The 18,659-nt window shown below is 33.5% G+C and overlaps 1 protein-coding gene across 1 annotated transcript; it reads right to left on the reverse strand.

Moving 5' to 3' along the window:
- Nucleotides 1–515: 515 nt before the first annotated feature.
- LOC145615244 (uncharacterized) lies at nucleotides 516–6,239 on the reverse strand. The gene is made up of 7 exons (XM_081670312.1): nucleotides 6,092–6,239; nucleotides 2,847–4,562; nucleotides 2,669–2,747; nucleotides 1,899–2,299; nucleotides 1,203–1,301; nucleotides 995–1,095; nucleotides 516–880 (listed from the first exon to the last, which is right to left on the reverse strand). Exons 2-7 carry the CDS (start codon nucleotides 4,539–4,541, stop codon nucleotides 775–777), a joined length of 2,481 nt encoding a protein of 826 aa, XP_081526438.1. The 5' UTR covers nucleotides 4,542–4,562; nucleotides 6,092–6,239; the 3' UTR covers nucleotides 516–774.
- Nucleotides 6,240–18,659: the final 12,420 nt, after the last annotated feature.

Consider the following 18,659-nt stretch of genomic DNA (forward strand, 5'->3'; position numbering starts at 1 on the left):
AGCCGAGAAGCCTGAGCGACTGGTGGAGATTGGTGAGCGTGAACTGTTAGAGGAGATTTAATACACTAAGAGAGCCCACTAGATAGTTGCGACGGTGGTTGATGTTGGTGAAGAAGAGTTGAGATTTAATTTGAGATGATAAGAGGAGAATGAGAAATTAAAATATGAAAAGGAAAGATGGGGAGTGGCGTAGGGTAGTTACAAGAAAAGGAGTATTAGGTTTGGTGAGAGTCAGAAGTGTTTTTTTTTTTTTTTTTTTTTTTTTTTTTTTTTTTTTTTTTACTGTATAAAAAATTTAGTGGTTTTATACGGATATCATTCGGATATCGGATATTCGAAATCCAAGAATTGGATATCCGTATCCAAATTTTTCGGATCGAATATCCGACCGAAATTGAATTTCAGATCAAGTATCTATAACTTTCGGATGGGATTTTCGGATAGTGTTACTCAGCCCTAGGCATTGTTTCTTTATCAGCGTTAGCTTGGTACTCCTGACTCCTGAGTTGCTTTAATGTTCTAATATGACTTTCACGGTATAAATGGACTGTCAATATTACAGGGAAAAAAAAAGGAAATAAAGGCCTCTTCCTCAGAGGCAAACCATGCCAACATGTGCTGGAGTTCAAGGGCATAATCAGCTATGTCGTCCAACTTACAACATTATATTTACAATTACAACTACAGTTACAGTTACAATGTACTATTATATTTTGTAGGTACGTAATGCCCCTTACAAATGATAGGTTTAACAAGGGAATCAGTTCTATTAGCCTACAAAACCTCGACTTGACATAAGCTTTCTCCGGCTTCATCAGCAAATATAATTTTTTTCTCCTTGTGAACTGTACTTTTAGGAGGCGAAAGGTTGTGGTCATCCCTGGGAAGTACATGAAATAAGAAATGTATAAAATGACAGCAAATAAATACTTACAAAATAAACAATATGAATAAAATACAAACAAAATCACAAGAATTAGAAGTGAGGATTTACTGCTTAGTCTCTGAAACGAGACTACTCTGGCATATCACCGAATCTGGGATGTGCTCATCATTGCTCTTTACAGGAGAAGCACCATTTTTTTCAGTTAACTCCTGTTGGTTGACACAGTTAATTAAGGTTAATAACAATGAAGTATTTCCATCTAAAACCAAAGTCGGTCCACAAAAAAGTTGAAAAGGGTTTGAAATGGAATAACTACCATAATTTTGCAGAAACGAGTGCAATCCCTTGACATCATGGACAACCACTTCTTTGTTGCTTCCTCGATCTTTTTAACATTCTCGACTGCTACTCTGGCCTGAAGCAATTATATAAAAGTGTATTGAGATTTTGGAATGTTAATTCATGCTTTCAGTTTCTGGAAAATACGTTTAAAAATTATGCACAATACCATGTCCATGATACAAATAAAAAACATTAACTATTAACATACAAAGGATATCATAAAAGACATCCATTAAAGGTATGCATGTTTTAATCTAATAATGTGTACACCCAAAATTTAAGTACCTACATATATAAAAGTATGAATGAGAAAGTCATGTTCATTTTGGAATAGAATTATATCACAACTATGTTTACCCTTTTACTTATACAACTATGGCCTATTTCTTAATTTTGCAATCACAAATCTTAAAAAATGGATTAAAGCAATTAAACCCTGATTCCCAGAGCATCCAACAAAATCTTAAATGAGCAATGGTATGCTTTTCAATGTTACTACATCAAAATAACACTGAAAATTCACTGAATTTCGTGTGCAAGACCAAAGACATTAGATGTTGATATGTGAGCATACTTCCATTAAGAATTTCAAGCAAGCCATTTATTCTAGCTATACACCATAAATTAAATAAAAACAGGTCTTACACAGAACTTCTAACAGTCTATTTACCTTGTCTGTGTTATGTCTTGATGTTGAGCACGTTAATGTATCTACAACCATTTCTTTCATTGAATGCAAATCTGACAGAAGTTTCAATGCAAGGCGTTCTGTATCGATCATCTGCTGCTGTGAGAATGCAATGGCATTTTTTGAGCAACTTTGAGAACTGCACACACTGGCAGCAGGTACTGATGAAGAAGCCCGAGGACCATTAACAGTGCCTTTTATAAGAGAAGTTTTTCTCTCATATTTTCCTTTCTTCAGTATTTGCCTACTATTGGCTCTGATCTCAGTCATTCGTAAGGCCTCCAGTCTTTTGGATGTAATGATTATCCGAGCTTTCTTAAAACTTGACTGTGAAGATGAATTGACCACACAATTCTTCTCAGGGAATAGTTTCTCCTTGCAAGCTATAGAGAAGAAGTAAAAAATAAAAATCAGGTGCCCTGAAACTGCTAAAGACTATGAAATCTACTTTATTTATTATGACGCAGAAAACAATATTTAAAATTAATCAAAGCATAATCTTTCACGCTGGCTGCCTGATATTTAAGCTTTCGAGAACTTTATTGTGATTCCATGGCAGTCTAGTTAAGAGACACCATAATTGAGAAGCTCTGAATCCTAGCAAATTTTTAATTTTTTCAGCTTAAATCTACAAGTAAATTTTTTTATTATGATCAACAAATTAGAGAATAGAGCTAGTTGATAGACCAAAGTTCAAAATGTTTCATATTTAAGCTAATCAATAAAAATGGCATATGCTTTTATCAACTTACAAAGATTCTGAGTATTGTCTTGTATTTCAACACAATTCAAAGCCCTGCGTAATCTTTCTTTAGAATTTGGAGAAATCGACTGCAAAGAAGCAAAAAATTATGTTAGTCGGATTTCAGTACGAGGAACTATTTTTCTTATTAGCCTCCTTTATGAGGCTTGGTTTGGGGATTCAGTCACCTTTCTGGCTGAAAAGAGCCTTTCAGGAGGTTGCTGCTCCAGCTTGTCTGTGCAGCACTCTTCAGTTACTGCAGATCCAGTCTGTTGGTCAATAACATTGCAAGGCTTCGGAAAACAGGTTAGAGGGGTGATAGCATCATTAGGTAACGAAGATTGCTTGTCTTCGACTACAGACCTAACATTGCACAAAGAATCCACACTATGGATCAAAGGCAAATGATTTTCATCTTGTACTGCTACTTCAAAGTTCTTGACATCTCTTCTTATTGCTTTTGCTCCAGGATCTTGACTGTCATCCAAACATCTACTAGTATCACCATTAGTAATAAATTCAGAATTGTGACAATAACTCTTTGGACCCATGGTAGATGCTGGTACCTCTTCAGTAATAGCATCAAGTACCGACAATTGTAGATCTTCTAGTCTAGCTATAGAGGCATCCAGGGAAGCCATACAACTAACTGCAGAAAATTTATTATCACATTTTACCTCAGAATTGTAATTGGTAGCAGCTTTTGTCACGACTTCTTCAATATCTTTATATTCATCCGTTGACTGTATTGATTCACCAGGGTAGATGATTTCAGCAGTTTGACAGTCCCTATTAGGAGCCATAACAGAAGCATGCACCTTTAAAGAGGGATTTCCATCATGTGAAGGTTGGAGATAACGAGGAAGAACAACTTGAATATCAGAGCTATCGCCACTTTCAAGCAAACCTGTTTCAGTAGGTTCAGTACATGCCATAACATCAGTCATATCTTCCTCTCTACTGGCTTCTGAGACACGAGATACCAAAGGCTGATGGCTCACAACTAACGAATTATCTACCATCATAACTTCTTTAGTATCTGGAAATTCAGAAATTAGTGGATTCATAGCACAATCCAGATGTTCGTATGAAACTTGATTGAGATCACATTTTGAATTTCCAGAAGCTACAGGCTGCACTAGATAACCACTTTGAGGATATACTGAATATGTATCAAGAACCTGATCTGGATACAAGTGTTCAATAGCTTTGACAGAGTCACTAACTATACATCTGGGGTCATCACTAAAAGTTAGGCTTCTGGCTTGCAGTTGTGAGTAATCATGTAGATTATCTTCAACTTTGTTATTCACTGGCTTGCAGATTTTGCTGCTGACATCAAGTAAATCTAGATTGGCATGTGTGTCCTTTGATCTACCATCTATAGAGTTAGTTGTAGACGATATAGAGTTGCACTTAACACCTTTCTTTTTAGATTTTCTTTTCATGAGCACCTTGTGCTTCAAACTACCAAGAGTTTCTTTGAGATCAAAATTGCCCTCTTCAATTGGATGGTCATCATCTTCCTTTTTAACAGTTGTCAAATCAATAGATCTTGCAGCTTTCCTTTTGTGATGTTTGCAATTGTTTTTGATCTGCCTTAATGTCAATGCACCAATATCAAACCCATTCTCTTCTTCTATAGGCTCAACCTTAACCTCAGTCTTTAATTCAACAAAACCACAAGGCATAGCCAGTGACCTGTCAGCTTTTGGACATTCTGTAAGTGAATCGTGCCATTTTGAGTCAAAGGAAGAATAGATTTCTTCAATGTTCTTCAACTTGAGCTTCGGATTTCCTCGAGCAAGATTTAAGACTTTGATCATTTCACCACCTTTAATAATTGTGAAAAAGTGTAACTGAGTACAGCCTCTTAGCTCCATCAACTTTTGTAGAATGTGATCCTATCAAATTAAAAGAAGACTGAGAATCTTATCCCATACCAAGTAACCTACAATGTGCAGCTGTGCCGCATACAGCTATTTCGAGTAATACTTATCCACAACAAATTTACAATAAGAATCTAGATATAATGGAGAAAAAGATAGCAATACATACATCAGAGAGACAATATTGAAGCACATCCAATACATTATATAAAGCAACATAAACTGGTAATAAGATGAAAAAGCAGTGCATAAACATATTTTCTAGGAAATACAATAACAAGTGAACATAAAATGGTGATAACTTCTAAGGAATAAATGTCACAAAAGCAATGCAAACCAAATTATGCACAAGACCCTCCAATACTGAAATATTTGGACAGGCAAGTTTAGGAACCTTTGTACACAAATAATCCAGCCTTGTAGCATAAACATCATTTAAGGGTTTAATTATAATATATTGCAAAAGCAGTGTTGTTTCAACGTAGGCTTTTTTTTAAAAAAAAAAAAAAAAAAAAATGGGATTGATTTGTATACAAATTAGTGAAACATGTAGGAGGTGGGTTATTGAGCAGAACATATTTATCCAACTTAGACACTTCGTGATGTTACAAATCCCTTTATAAAGCCTATTCACAAAATTGTTCGAAGAACTCTTGTATTCACTTGAGCTTCATTTAATTACATAAACTTTCTATGAATTTTCTCTTAATTGTTTAGTTGTTTTTATTCAATGGTTCTAGAACCATTACTCCACTCAGCTCTTTCTATTCTTTACAGTTTTAACTTAGTTCAAAGTATAATGAGAAAAATGCAAACAAATGCTTTGAAAGATTCGGGAAAATCTTCATACTATAAAAATCTACGCAAATCATTTTTATTGAAATCGTGTGTGGCAAAAGATTGTTAAATACTTTCAGGAAGCTAATTATTTCAATCAAACTGAAAAATCAATAAAATTAGCATCCAACCCCATATTCAGATATCTGTAATACAACACTAAAAACATGCTCATAAACACTGCGTCCCAACATACAATTATATCTTCCCAATCAACCGGGTTATGATACATTCTGAAAACCTAACTGAGTTACAACAGTATTGAGACGAGCATTAACACTATTACCATTTACACAACTCTATTTCGAATGGAAATGCATCATAGTCTAATTCCCTATAGATCTGATCTGCTATTAGTTCAAAACCAGAAAATCATAGAATTCTATAGCAGTAAAATTTCGGCTTCAAAAATTTTTAAAACCCTAAAAATAAGTTTCAAATAATTCAGTGCCCGCTTAATTAAAATCAGGAAAATACAATTAAATCCAGACACTAGATTAGATAGATCAGTAAACAAATTAAAGGAAAGCAAGAAATCTAACTATATCCAGATTCCACAAATTCAGAAACCCTAAAAAAACCCTAAAATAGAAGCTTCAAACAACATGAGCTAGATAATCCAATCGATTGCAATAAACCCTAAATTAAGAGATCAGAAATGACGGAAATGCAAGAAATCAAAGTAAAAGAGAAGCTTGTAGATGTACCTGAGAAGAAATCGAGCTGCAGAAGAGTTGAGGGTGCTTGAAAATCAGCTGGAAGGGTGGAGAGAGGAGAGAGAAAGTGAGATGAGGTTTGACTGTTTGAGTGAAGCTGGAGAAGAGAAGGCGGGAGAGAGTGTAGGTATGAAATTTAAGGGGGAGTAGATCTGCCGCCTTTGGGGTTTTGGCGGGAGTTCAATGGAAAATCGAAGGCGGGCCAGCCGGGCCTTATGCTTGGGGAGGCAGGGGAGTCGAGTATTCCCTTCGTCCTTAAATGATGTGTATTTTTTTTTTTTTTTTGGTCAAGTTAAATGATGTGTATGTAATTGTACTTCAAAAAATGGTGTTTTATTCTCTTTTTAAAATTACTAGTTGTGGTCCCGCGCGCTACGCGCGCGGTCCCCCAATGGCGGTGATAATTGTCCGTAAATTATGTATGTAGTGGTATTGTTACTTGTTAATTATGTTTGCGTATTGTCTAAATTTTGTATGCATTTAAATTATTAAAGTCAATGTAAAATGAAAATATTAAAATCTAAATCATCATATTAAAAATATGTAACTTAAATCATCGTATTAGAAATAAGTAAGTCAAATTATCATATTAGAAAAAAGTAACCTAAAGTATGCTATATTTGATTAGTTATTTGTTCGTCACGAATTATGAATTTATGTGATTTTATTTAGTTATGCTTTGGCAAATACAAAGGTTGACCGTAAACTGTAGAATAATATATAGACAATTTTGAAAAGTTTACTACAGATGGCAAAAGGATTAAGGATGGTGTAAGGTAAAGCAGTCATTTGTATTTTTAAATAATTGCTATAATTTTTTAAAGTGTTCTTTATCTTTCTTAAGCATTTTAGTAAACCTTTTCCGAAACTAATTGTCCGACCTATATTCTTAAGTGGTCTTTCTTTCTCCAAAGCTAATTACCCTAATTTTCTTAAGTAATCTATTTTAAGTGGTCTCTCTCTCCCCCTAAACTAATTGAATTGAATTTCTTAAGTGAACTTTCTTAATTAAATGGTCTATATCTCTCTTTCCTAGTGATCGTTCTCTCTTTTTGAGTGATCAATCTTTCTTATTGGTCTCTCTCTCTCTCTCTCTCTCTCTCTCTCTCTAGCTTTTAGTAACTCTTTATATTAAGCTAATTTCTCTTATCTTCTTAAGTGATTATTTCTTAGAGTATGCACAGCGGATAACCATTGTGCATGGTTATTAAGAGAGAGAAACTAGGAAAATAATAAAAAATTGAGGAGAGAGAAAATTTGGAGCAAAATTTTTGTAACCAGGTTATTGTTGTAACCGGTTGTGAAGAGTGGTTATTGAATATAAAAATACCACTTTTTGGGTTTAAGTTTTGTCTTTGGTGATGTGGCACAAGGAGATCGAGACACCCATTTATTTGATGAATGGTTGAGATTTACTCTGAATTTATAACCATTGTAATTTTTGTAATGGCCATAATTTTTAAAATACAATTCTAAAAAATAAAATAAAAATACCATCGGTTGTATTTTATTTTCCTCTATAAAATGAGCCCAATATTGACGTATTTTGAAATAATTTTTATGAAAGTGAATATTACTCTTTTGTAAATCAAAGTGAATTTTTATAAGTCATTTTATCTAATTAATATATGTTAACAAATAAATATTAGTTTTGATTGAATATTACCAAGTGCATTAGTTATATATGATAAGATTTAAGGTGTAGATTGTGTGGTGAGGTTGGGTAAAAGTAAGAGAGAGAAAAGTATAACCAAAAAGTTGTGGTTTTGGTTATTAAATGTGTATAGAAGTGGTTATAGATGAGGTGGAAGATGGAGAAATTAATAAAATAACCAATAACCACAATGGTTGTGGGCAACCATTGTGTTTACTCTTAGTGGTCCATATCAAATAATGTTTTTTTAAGTAGGCTCTCTTTTGCTCTCTTTCGCAAGTGATCTTTGGCAAGCTAGTGCATATTCTCTCTCAATTGATTAATTAGCTATAGTGATCCATTATTTTAGTAAACCGTTTCCTAAGCTAATTGCACAATTCGAAGCTAATTGCTCTTATTTTAAAAGTGTTCTCTCTCTTTCCCTCTCTCCATCATTTTATTTAGTCTCTTCCTAAGCTTATTGTGTTTTCGTAAGCTAATTGTTTTTTAAGTGATCTCTTTCTCCTAAGCTAATTACCCGAATTCACTCTCTCTCTCTCTCTAAAATATTGCAAACCCATATATAACATGTGTATCATCCAATTCAATATAGCAGTGTAACAACTACTCATAATAACCAACAAAAAAATTCATCGTATTCATTTGAGGTGACATTAATAGGATGGTGTGACAATTGCTGTTATTTAGTAATAAAAAATTTGTTATGGAAATTGATCAACGCAAAATGAAGAATATTATACACTTTGTATTAGAAACCGTCTTTTGAAATGTTAACCCTCTAAATGAGTATGAAATAGAGTAGTTTGAATTTTAATTGCTTATGTAAAAATTATAGTCCTAAAATAATTAATTTCACGTCAAACAAATCCATCCATTTCAAATCTTGTATTTACTATATGACTATATCACCTTAACAAAGGCATTGTATACAAAACCAAACAAATATGCAATTTCACAAATTATTGATTCGTCTAACAAAAATATGTTGAATGCACATCCATCGAATTCTCTCTATCATCATAACTTGAAAAGTGGCAACTCTATTTCTTCTCCCACTTAGCCCTTTCCCCGTTGCTTACTCATTCCACTTTCATGGTTCCATGTAATTCACAAATAAATGAACATATGCATGTTGTGGCATAGATACGAAGCACAACTCACAAATTCACTATTCAATTTCCAAAAACCAAAGCATTTGGAGTCACCTGAATATCTGCATCAAATCCTGTATTAAACTATTTTATTATAACAAGTACAATTTAGCATTTAATACTCGACCAAAGAAAAAAGTCACAAACACCGAATTATAATTCCAAAAAAAAAATGTAACAAAATACCTGAAGCACTTACTTAAAGCTAACAATATTGTTAAAATAAGCCAAATAGAAGCTAACAAATTTATAGCCAACTAAATACCTAAAGCACTAAATTCTCCTGTTATAATCTATGGAAACCATTTTGGTAACATCAAATTCAAAAGTCTATTCTTTGATGCCTGACATATTCTTGTGTATGTTTTATCATTGCAATTATAAAGTGTATATTAAGATTATAATAAAAATAATAATACAAAAAAAGGCATCCTTCACTTGATTAGCCATCAATGTACGACAGGCACGGGAAGAAATAGGGCTAAAGAAATAACAGGGGCATCTTGAATAGGCTTTGGCTTCGGAGACCTTAATCTGTCCCTAAAGTCTTGGATTGCTACACTCATGTCCCTCCATTGTCCTGCATTAGATTTGAACAAATTAATTCATCACACCTAATGGATATTGATATTAGAGAAAAATCCCATCAAACACAGTACACAAAAGCAAGTAGTAAAAGATTTTGGGACTATTAATCGACATTTGACAGAATGTAAAGTGGGACTACAACTTTCTAATCTTAAATTATCATTTAGAGTTGGAAGTGCGCTTGCTTGATATCTTCATTAGTGAACTGCTGCAAGGGTCTTAACCCTGTATTCCTCCGCATAGTGGTCACATACAAATGTTTGAATAAATGCACAAGAAAACAATAGCTGCAAGAAACATGGGAGAAATAAAGAGTGCAGTAATATGTTTAAAATAACCTCAAATGCTCAATACACCCTAAATCACACAGGAAATACCTAACAAAAATCGCAACACAACTCTAATAAAATCACACCCAAACAACCACGATAAAGAAATTCGAACCAAACAGACCAGTCGAAACTAAACAAACCAGTTAAATAGCAGATGAAGTCCATAAATTCAGAAAATTATAGAGGCTGAAGGAATATACCCAATTTTTTTGGTAAAAAAAACAATCACCTAAAAATCTGTTTATGATAATATTTGTGCCATAATGCAGAATATAGGAGAAGTAGATTGTGATACTCACCAGCATTCAACTGTTTACACGATGATGGTTTTTCAGGATATACTTTTCAACCAAGGGAGAGAATACAGCTTTAGAGCTTTCTGCTGCTGTTCTTTTCTTCAGCTTCATTAGTGGTTTCTCCTACCTTGTTAGCTCAAAAGGGTTCCATAGCATAAAGTCATCTTCCCTACATGAACAAAATAAGAATGAAAGTTATTGTTATGAGTGATAAGTTTTATGCGCAATCTATCTTCTGAGGGTTAAGGGTGGTCATAGTTTTAAAGCTCTCATAATAGAGCTAAATAACTAACAATAGACCAAAGCATTAAGGATAGTCCACATGGGAAGGAACACTCAATAGGATTCATTAATGCCTCGAAATCACACTTAAATATGTACCCAAACATAGAAACATAGCTGTTGCATGAAGGTTGTTTTTAATTAGAATAGGCATGCTGAACATGATATTAGATATTGGTGCTCATAGTCTCAAATTTCATAAAACAGGTTAAGGCAGGAAAAGAACAGTGAAGAGCCACAAGGGTCAATAATGATGCATTTCTACTGATAGGAATGGGGCAAATATGCAAAAACATCATATGTATGTGCAACACACTTAATTTGAATTACCACGCATGTGGACTGGACGAAAGCAAGAATGAGCTCATATTAGAAATCACTATAACTACTAATTAAATAACAAGAGCATACTTAGATAATGTGAACAAATAACGAGTCACCCTATCAGAATCAAAAAAGAAGGCAAAAGTTATAAAAAAACTGGAGATAAAAGTGGTAAGCTTACCTTCAAACCAACATCATGTGAATAGATTGTAGCAGTTCTAAATTCTCATGATCTTTGGAAGTCCTCCAACCTTTGTTGCATGGACAACTCCATAAGCCCATAACAACCTAATTAAGAGCTTTCATTTGAGACACCAATGTATCTTACCTACATGTGTACTTTTTGTTTTTTTGCAGCAAAAAAACAACAATAAGGCAGGAAGAGGCAACAAAAAATAATAAAAATAACTTACATGACAAAAAAGCATGCCAACACGGAAATTTCACAGCATAATTTTAGTACAAAAGTTGATATAAAACTACAAATAAATTTTTAAATGAGTGATCCTAGAAGTTATAAAAAGAGGCAAAAGGGAGCAAGTAAGCAAAAATAAGACAGGAGAAGCAGTTGTGAAGATGGGTGAGCTGTGAACAGATTACTATGTGCTTCAATTGATATGGTTTCTTGGGGAGGGATTTGAACATGGGCCTTGTCATGGTCTCTCCCCATACTCCAAACAATTACATTTTTCTTGAAATGACGGGAGTATTGTTCTCTTAAATATAACTTTATACTTAAAATTGATATTCTGCCTCCTTCCTTATTTTTTTTGGGATTCTGCCTTACTCATAACAATAAACAAATAAAAGGAAAACCTTATTTATGAAAATAAGAAGAAAAAAAAATTGAAAAGTAAAATCCCCTCATGAAATATATATATTACTACTTTAAATTTAAAAAGGAGAACTCAAGAAATGGTGACTTGCGTAGTTGGATAACTTGTCCCCATTAGCCAGCTCTGCAAACACGATATTCAGTTTTTTACAAGCTACAACATCCTTACTCCAATAAGCAGTTATCCAACACTCATCCTAGTCAAAGAGGATATACTACGTAGCCAACATTCTACACCTTAAATCTTTTCATGTTTATACATCTTATCTCAATTTTTAGGTTTAGAACATTCTCAATATCCATCCATTGAATAGGGTAAATAACACTCATTGAACAATGTGAATAACATAGTAGAGATCCCATCAAACATCCTATATTCAAGGGGTAATGTAATTAAATAAAGTTATTGGTAGGTTCAAAATAATTAGGCTATATTAGATATGCACTCTCATGTGGACCTTTAACGGTAAGTATACATGCCACAAGTATGACTCGCTATCAAGAATATGCTACATATGTTAATACGCAGCATGCTGCCAGTGATTAGTATTCAATAAGATTGCTCCTAGGTCTATAAATTGATCATATTGAAATACAGGGAATAAATCAAAAGCATTGGCCTATCAAATTGTAGCTTTACAAGAAGCCTTTCATGAATGTTCGATGAAGTAAACCTTTTTATTACGAAGGATTAGGTGATTAAATGATTTCAGAACAGAGTGAACCTCAAAGGACAGTATTTTCAACAGAACTTAGCCGGTAATTTAGGTATATATATTAGTAGCATGATCTCTGGGATAGATGTTTAATGTTTCAGCAATGTCTTATTAGCTTAGACATATGTAATGTAACAAAAGAATTATAAATACAAAATAATTGATGCATTCATAGAGTTATATTAATATATATAGTTCTAGGATTTAGAATAGAGTTCCTGAAGAGCATTTGAGCTTAAAATCATCTAATAAACCAATCAATTTAATCTGGTATTAAGTTCACTCAAAAAGCAAAAGTTATAGATTTAGAAGCTGAACAACCAGAAATTTTGATCCAAACATCTGCCTACCTTTTTCATACAAGGACTCCCGAATATTAGCTTTGACCATCATTGAAAAGCAAAAGAAATAGATTTAGAAGCTATGACACCCTAATGTATGATCAACGCTAATTTGTTGAGTTCTTCAATGACTCATAATGATATTCTAGAGAAGCCGGCAAAGGGGTCAAAAGAAAACAACACCTTACGAATTTGATCTAGAATAGAGTTATCTGTTGCTTGTTCCTTGGCTGGTTTTCCAGCTCTCGACATCCCTACAACAATACTTTTTGACCTGCAAAAAATGTCGTAACACAAGTTAATAACATATTAATTTTCTTTCTACAGACACAACAAGCTATAGTCATCTAAACAACTTAATCTCCTCCAAAGTTAAACATCTAGGCAGAAGTTTCACAACACAGTAACCATCAAGCGGTGGCAGCTCTCTACAAAATAGTTCTTTACACTTTACCTGCACAATTAAAAATTCGGGAACTTAATCATTGTTTGTTTTAAATAAAATGTACGTCATAATTAACACAAAAATCTATTTAAAAAAGAAAAAACATTTTATCAACTGATTTCTTTGATGTAGTTAAATGCAAAGTTTTTCAGAAGATATCATGCATATGTATCGAGGTTGACTCCAATAGCCACAAAATTTATCAAATTGGTTTAAGGGCTTGATTCAGCTCAAAAAGGCAACAGATAAGTAACCAAAATGACTGAACTATGTGTCATATTAGCTCAAAAAATCACATAATTTCTTCATGCTTGATTTTTATATCAGCATAAGTTGCGCACAGATTATTTTTAGCAACAAATTTGCTCGTTAATACCTCTTAATTTATTAAATATGACTGATACTTCAATACTTTGCCAAAGAAGACCCCTTAATTGGATATATAAAATCATCATTATTGCACATAGAAGATATAAGCAACAAATTCGCTTGTTAAAATAAATATGCCAAATATTTCAATAATGATGTCATTCAGCTTTTATATATCAAATTAATGATTGAGAGAAGGAAAAAAAACAAGATAAAAAGCCTAATCATGACAGTTTATGTATAGCTAGAACCCTGGTGACCAGCAAGTTTGGAAATAATCTCAACTTTACAGTAGAAACAATCGATAGGACAATTAGTTTCAGAAAATCACATCAGTCATCACAATAAGGTCTTGACCAGCATTTGTTGAAGGTTGTGACCAATATTCATACAACAATTTGACATACCAAACCAACAAATAGATTAATAACAGAGCCAAATCAAAGGTTGAGTGTTGATGAAATTGCTTGCGTTTTACCAGCCACTTAATTTGATAAGCGCATTATAGAAGAAAACAAGACACACACACACACACACACACATCAACAATTAATGACAAGCAAGGGTTACGTCATTAAAAACAGTACCAGAGGCAATAAGGAGAGCTATAAAATTATGACCCCAGATTTCATAGAGTACACGACACCTCTCTACAGACCGAAAACAAGTTGTAATAACATCAAATTGAAATTAAATTTATGAAACAATGCTGTGATTTACAACCACAATTAGAGATTACTACATATAGGGTCGTTAACAGGAAAAGACAACAAATAAAAACTGATTAAGAGAGACAATGGAACTTCTGACATACTGCAATGTCAAATAATGATAGTGGGGTTCTTGCTTTTCATAAAAATGTAGTCAAAGGACGGTATATAGATTGTTACTCACCTGGACATATAACTTCAAAGATGAATTTTGGTGTCAAGACATCCCATTTAAGAGTAGAATTATCATTACAGCCAACTGGAAGAAAATGACATCCCTCTTCAGCAAAAGATAAACCATCCTACACAATGCGATAAAGAATCTAATGTATGAGTATAAGATAAACTATATGGACAAAAATAATTAGGAGGAGATGGATAAGGACAGAGCAATTCCTCTTAAGTCATGGCTATCCAAATTATTTACAGTGAGTCAAACACGAGCCAATTAAATAAAACTGTTTAGCTGGGTAAATTTCTGCAGAATAGCTTGGTAAATAAGCTTGTTGACGGTGAAACGTGTAGACAGGGGGAAATTATAGAAGTAAAATTGCATTTCATACGACACGTTTGGTTGCATGATGATCACACAAATAAATTAAACTAATTTCAAAAAAAAAATAAAAAAATAAATAAGAGAAGTCTAGCTCCTATATCAAGATCATCTTCAAGATAAGTTTGAACGTAGATATCATTTACTTGCAGTTAATCAGTGATCATAAGTTAATTGATGATTAGAGCAGAAGAACAAGTACATTATGGGAAAACCTAATTGAAAAAACCTATGCAAGTACATACAACATAGTAATATAAGCATCAACTGATAAATTTTATTTTTTATTTAAAAAAAAAGGTAAAAAAAAAGGTCAAAGAAGGGAAGAAGGGGAGGTACCAGCAAGAAGAGGAGAAATGAGAAGGGACGTGAAGAAAGCACAAAGAAGAAATTTCACCAAGATATTGCCGTCCATCCACTCTCCACTCTTTATTGCCCATATTAACACTTTGTTGCCTCAAAAAGTCAAAACACAAACACACTTTCTCTCTCTGCCCCTCAAACGCTTTAAGCTGTTTACTTCCCTGTGTTGTGGAGCACAGACCAGAACTAGAATGCTCAAATTAAAGTTTATGAAAGCCTAGAACATAAACATATGCAGGACCCTTCTTAGCTTTACGGAATTGTTTAGGCTTCAAACGTTTCTAACTCATACTCCCTCTGTCATTCAGTTTGAGTATGGGATTGATTTAAGTTACCAGGAACCATAACTCAAACTACACAATATGAACACCACCATACCAGTGCCCCATGATGACTATAACCTATGGCAAAGTTTAAATACTTGAGCTTCTCCACATAGATGTAATCCCCATTATTACTCACCTTAAATTGATGTAGTCCCATCTACATCCTAAAATAAAGTCAGAACCCCAATTAAACACACCAAATTTCAAACAAAAGTACAAAATCATCAAAGGAGACCTAAAAACCACTAAATCTAAGGAGACCTCAAAACCACACTAAATTCTTGTCGCCTCAGAATATCAAAGTAAATTACACATATCAAAATTATAGAACCAAATTGACCTTTACAATTTCTAATAGCTTCACTAATTGCAGCTCAATAATCTGGCATAGAACAACCAAAAGTTGACTTACCTCACAATTAACTTAACGATAAACCCAAAAGAGAAATTGATATTCTATGGTTTTGAGAAAAGTATTAACATACCTCAAAAGCTGCTTCAATATAATAGAGCTTCAACCTAGTGGAGGATCAATTTTCTGCTGCCTTCTTCACCTCGTAGACAAAAAATTAAGATTCTATCAGCACCAAGATTAATTTCACAACAAAAACAAAGAAAATTCCATACTCATTACAATCGAATACCACAGAAAAAATAAAAAAGAGGAAATTCACAACAAAATAAGCAAAAAATTAAACCCTTCTCCCAAAAAGCAATAAACCCTAAAACAATCGCATCAAAATTAACTCTTCCTTCCAATTCAAATACTAAACAAAAAATTAGGGTTAAGTACATGCATATTATACAAATTATATTCGACCACCATCATTTTGCCTTACATTAACCCGCGCCGTAACTTCAATTATACCCGCAGATAAGCGTGAACGACCATAACCAAACGAGGGTCGAGATCTTCACCTTCAACTTGCTTTAATTCTCATAAAAGAAAGGTGAAAGATAAATCTTGACAAAGGAAGTGGAGGCCATGCCGCCATATATCCGGTCCTGTGAAGGGGGAGACAGAAAGAGAGTTGGAAGAGAGCGAGCGAAATGAGTGATGGTGAAGGAAAGCAGCAAAAGGTATTGATGGCAGAACCGTAAAAAAAAAACCCAGTTGGAGGGTACTCCCTCCGTTCCACAATGATGTTCCTGTTTTGAATCTTTGACTTTTTTAAGAAAGAGAGAATCTTCTAAATTTCTCTTAATCTATAAGAATAAATATAGTCATGTGGGATCTAGTTTGATTCGTCTTGACGAGTAGATTATTAATATCTAACTTTTATAATTTTTGCTAGTGTGAGATTAAAGATATTTGCGGTCAAAGTTGGGTAAAAATTTACATCGATTTACGAAACAGGAACATCATTCTGGAACGGAGGGAGTAGTATTTTCCGCGCACTGGCCAACTGTTCATAAGGAACAGTGCCGTGAACTTCTCTCTTTTTAAAGAGTGTAGATGTATAATTTAGGAAAAATTGTTAGAATAAAACTTTTAAAAGCCTCATTTTGCACCAAAAAAAAAAAAAACCATTTTAAAGCATCAATAACTATATACTAAAAGAAACACCAGCATTCCTTCAAAAAAAAAAAAAAGAAACACCAGCAATAACACTTGTCATCTTTTGGTGTAACCTTATTTTTTTTTTTAATTTTTTTTTTGAAAAAAAAAACTATCCAAGAAACAAATCTTTTTAAATATATAAATTATTAATTTCCTAAAAGTACAGTAGAATATATTGATGAATCTTTCCAAATTAAAACATATTGACAATCATAAATTTATGCAAAAATAATTAAAAATAATAAATTCTTAACATATTTTGTTATGAGCTATTTTTGTAGGAAAGACACCACATTTATTACAACGATATTATATAATTTTTCTTGATTTTTTTTTTAAATTATGTAATCGAAGTTACAACTGACAAGCTTGAATGAATAATGAAATGCGAATATCAAATCATCAAATGATGTTTTTTTTTCTTGAATGCTTTATGATTATTAGCAGATTATTCTTAGTATAATTTTTCCAAATCATAAATTTATGCAAAAAAAATTAAAAAATAATATATTCTTAAGGAAAATTTGCCCGGAATAATCCGACCTTTGCCTCATCCGCCCAAAATAATCCCACCTTTTGATTATTTTTAAATAATATGACCTTTATACCTAATCCGCTCCCAATGGTCCCAAGTGACTTGAAACCGGCTAAACAGGTTATTATTTGTGACTTGGAAATGTTTGCACATGTGTCACCACACAATTAGTCTAATTTTTTTTTTTAAAAAAAAGAAAAAGTAATACAAAAATTTAAAAAAAAACCAAAAAGACGACCACCCTCTCTCCGGCAAACCCACCACTGAAACCACCTCACCTACCCAGCCCGTCCACCGAAACCACCTCCTCTACCCAGCCCACTCACCGAAATTGTCACTTTGCCCTAGGATTTGCGGCTTTAATGGGTTTAATTTGCGATTTAGGGGTTGATTTGTGGGTGCTTGAAGAGACAGCTCTTGTTTGTAGTGCCTGCCAGCTGTTATTGGTGTAGTTTTGGTGGTTAGCGATTGATCGTAATGGTGGTTGGTGGCATCGTTTGGTGTTTGCTACGGGGAGATTGGTTGTGATGTTGTGGCAGGTTTGAGGGTGGCACATATGTGAATTGCGAAGGAGAAGCAGCATCATTGCAACAGTCAATCTACTTTTATGGCAATTTAGCGGGCTAGTGCTACGGTCGAGTCGGCCAGAAACAAGGAGGAAGAGGAAGGGGCGGTCGGAATCAACAAAGGAAAGAGAGTTGGTGGCTGGATTCAGGGAGGGGAAGGGAGATGGTGGCTGGTGGCTGGGCTGCCGGAATCTGGGTTGCGGTTTTTAAACTTTATTCTTTTTTAAAAAAAAAAATTATTTTTTTAACCAATCAGAAGTTGACACGTGACTAGTAACTTGTAATAACAAGTTAGGCGACTGGTTAGGACCATTTAAACCGAAAGAGGTATAAAGGTCAGATTATTTAAAAATAATCAAAAGGTGGGATTATTTTGGGCGGATGAGGCAAAGGACGGATTATTCAGGGCAATTTATCCTATTCTTAACATAATTTGTTATGAGCTATTTTTGTAGGAGAGACATATTATGTACTACATCCGTTTCGTATTAGTTGCAACTTTAGAATATTTTATATCTCACAAATAATACCCCAAAGTTGCAACTTTAGAAGTACTATATACGTTTATTACAACGAGATTATATAATTTTTCTTGATTTTTTTAAAAAAATT

This window comes from Chenopodium album, chromosome 25 (genome assembly GCF_948465745.1).
Source record: "Chenopodium album chromosome 25, dcCheAlbu1.1, whole genome shotgun sequence".
Taxonomy (NCBI): domain Eukaryota; kingdom Viridiplantae; phylum Streptophyta; class Magnoliopsida; order Caryophyllales; family Amaranthaceae; genus Chenopodium; species Chenopodium album.

What these genes read in the sequence shown, in the direction of transcription:
- LOC145615244 (XM_081670312.1), bottom strand. Translation starts at nt 4,541, where the DNA reads ATGGAGCTAAGAGGCTGTACTCAGTTACACTTTTTCACAATTATTAAA. An exon ending in GGCTCTTTTCAGCCAGAAAG is followed by an intron (nt 2,748 to 2,846) that starts GTGACTGAATCC and finishes GCTTCTTTGCAG; the next exon opens with TCGATTTCTCCAAATTCTAA. An exon ending in AGACAATACTCAGAATCTTT is followed by an intron (nt 2,300 to 2,668) that starts GTAAGTTGATAA and finishes TCTTCTCTATAG; the next exon opens with CTTGCAAGGAGAAACTATTC.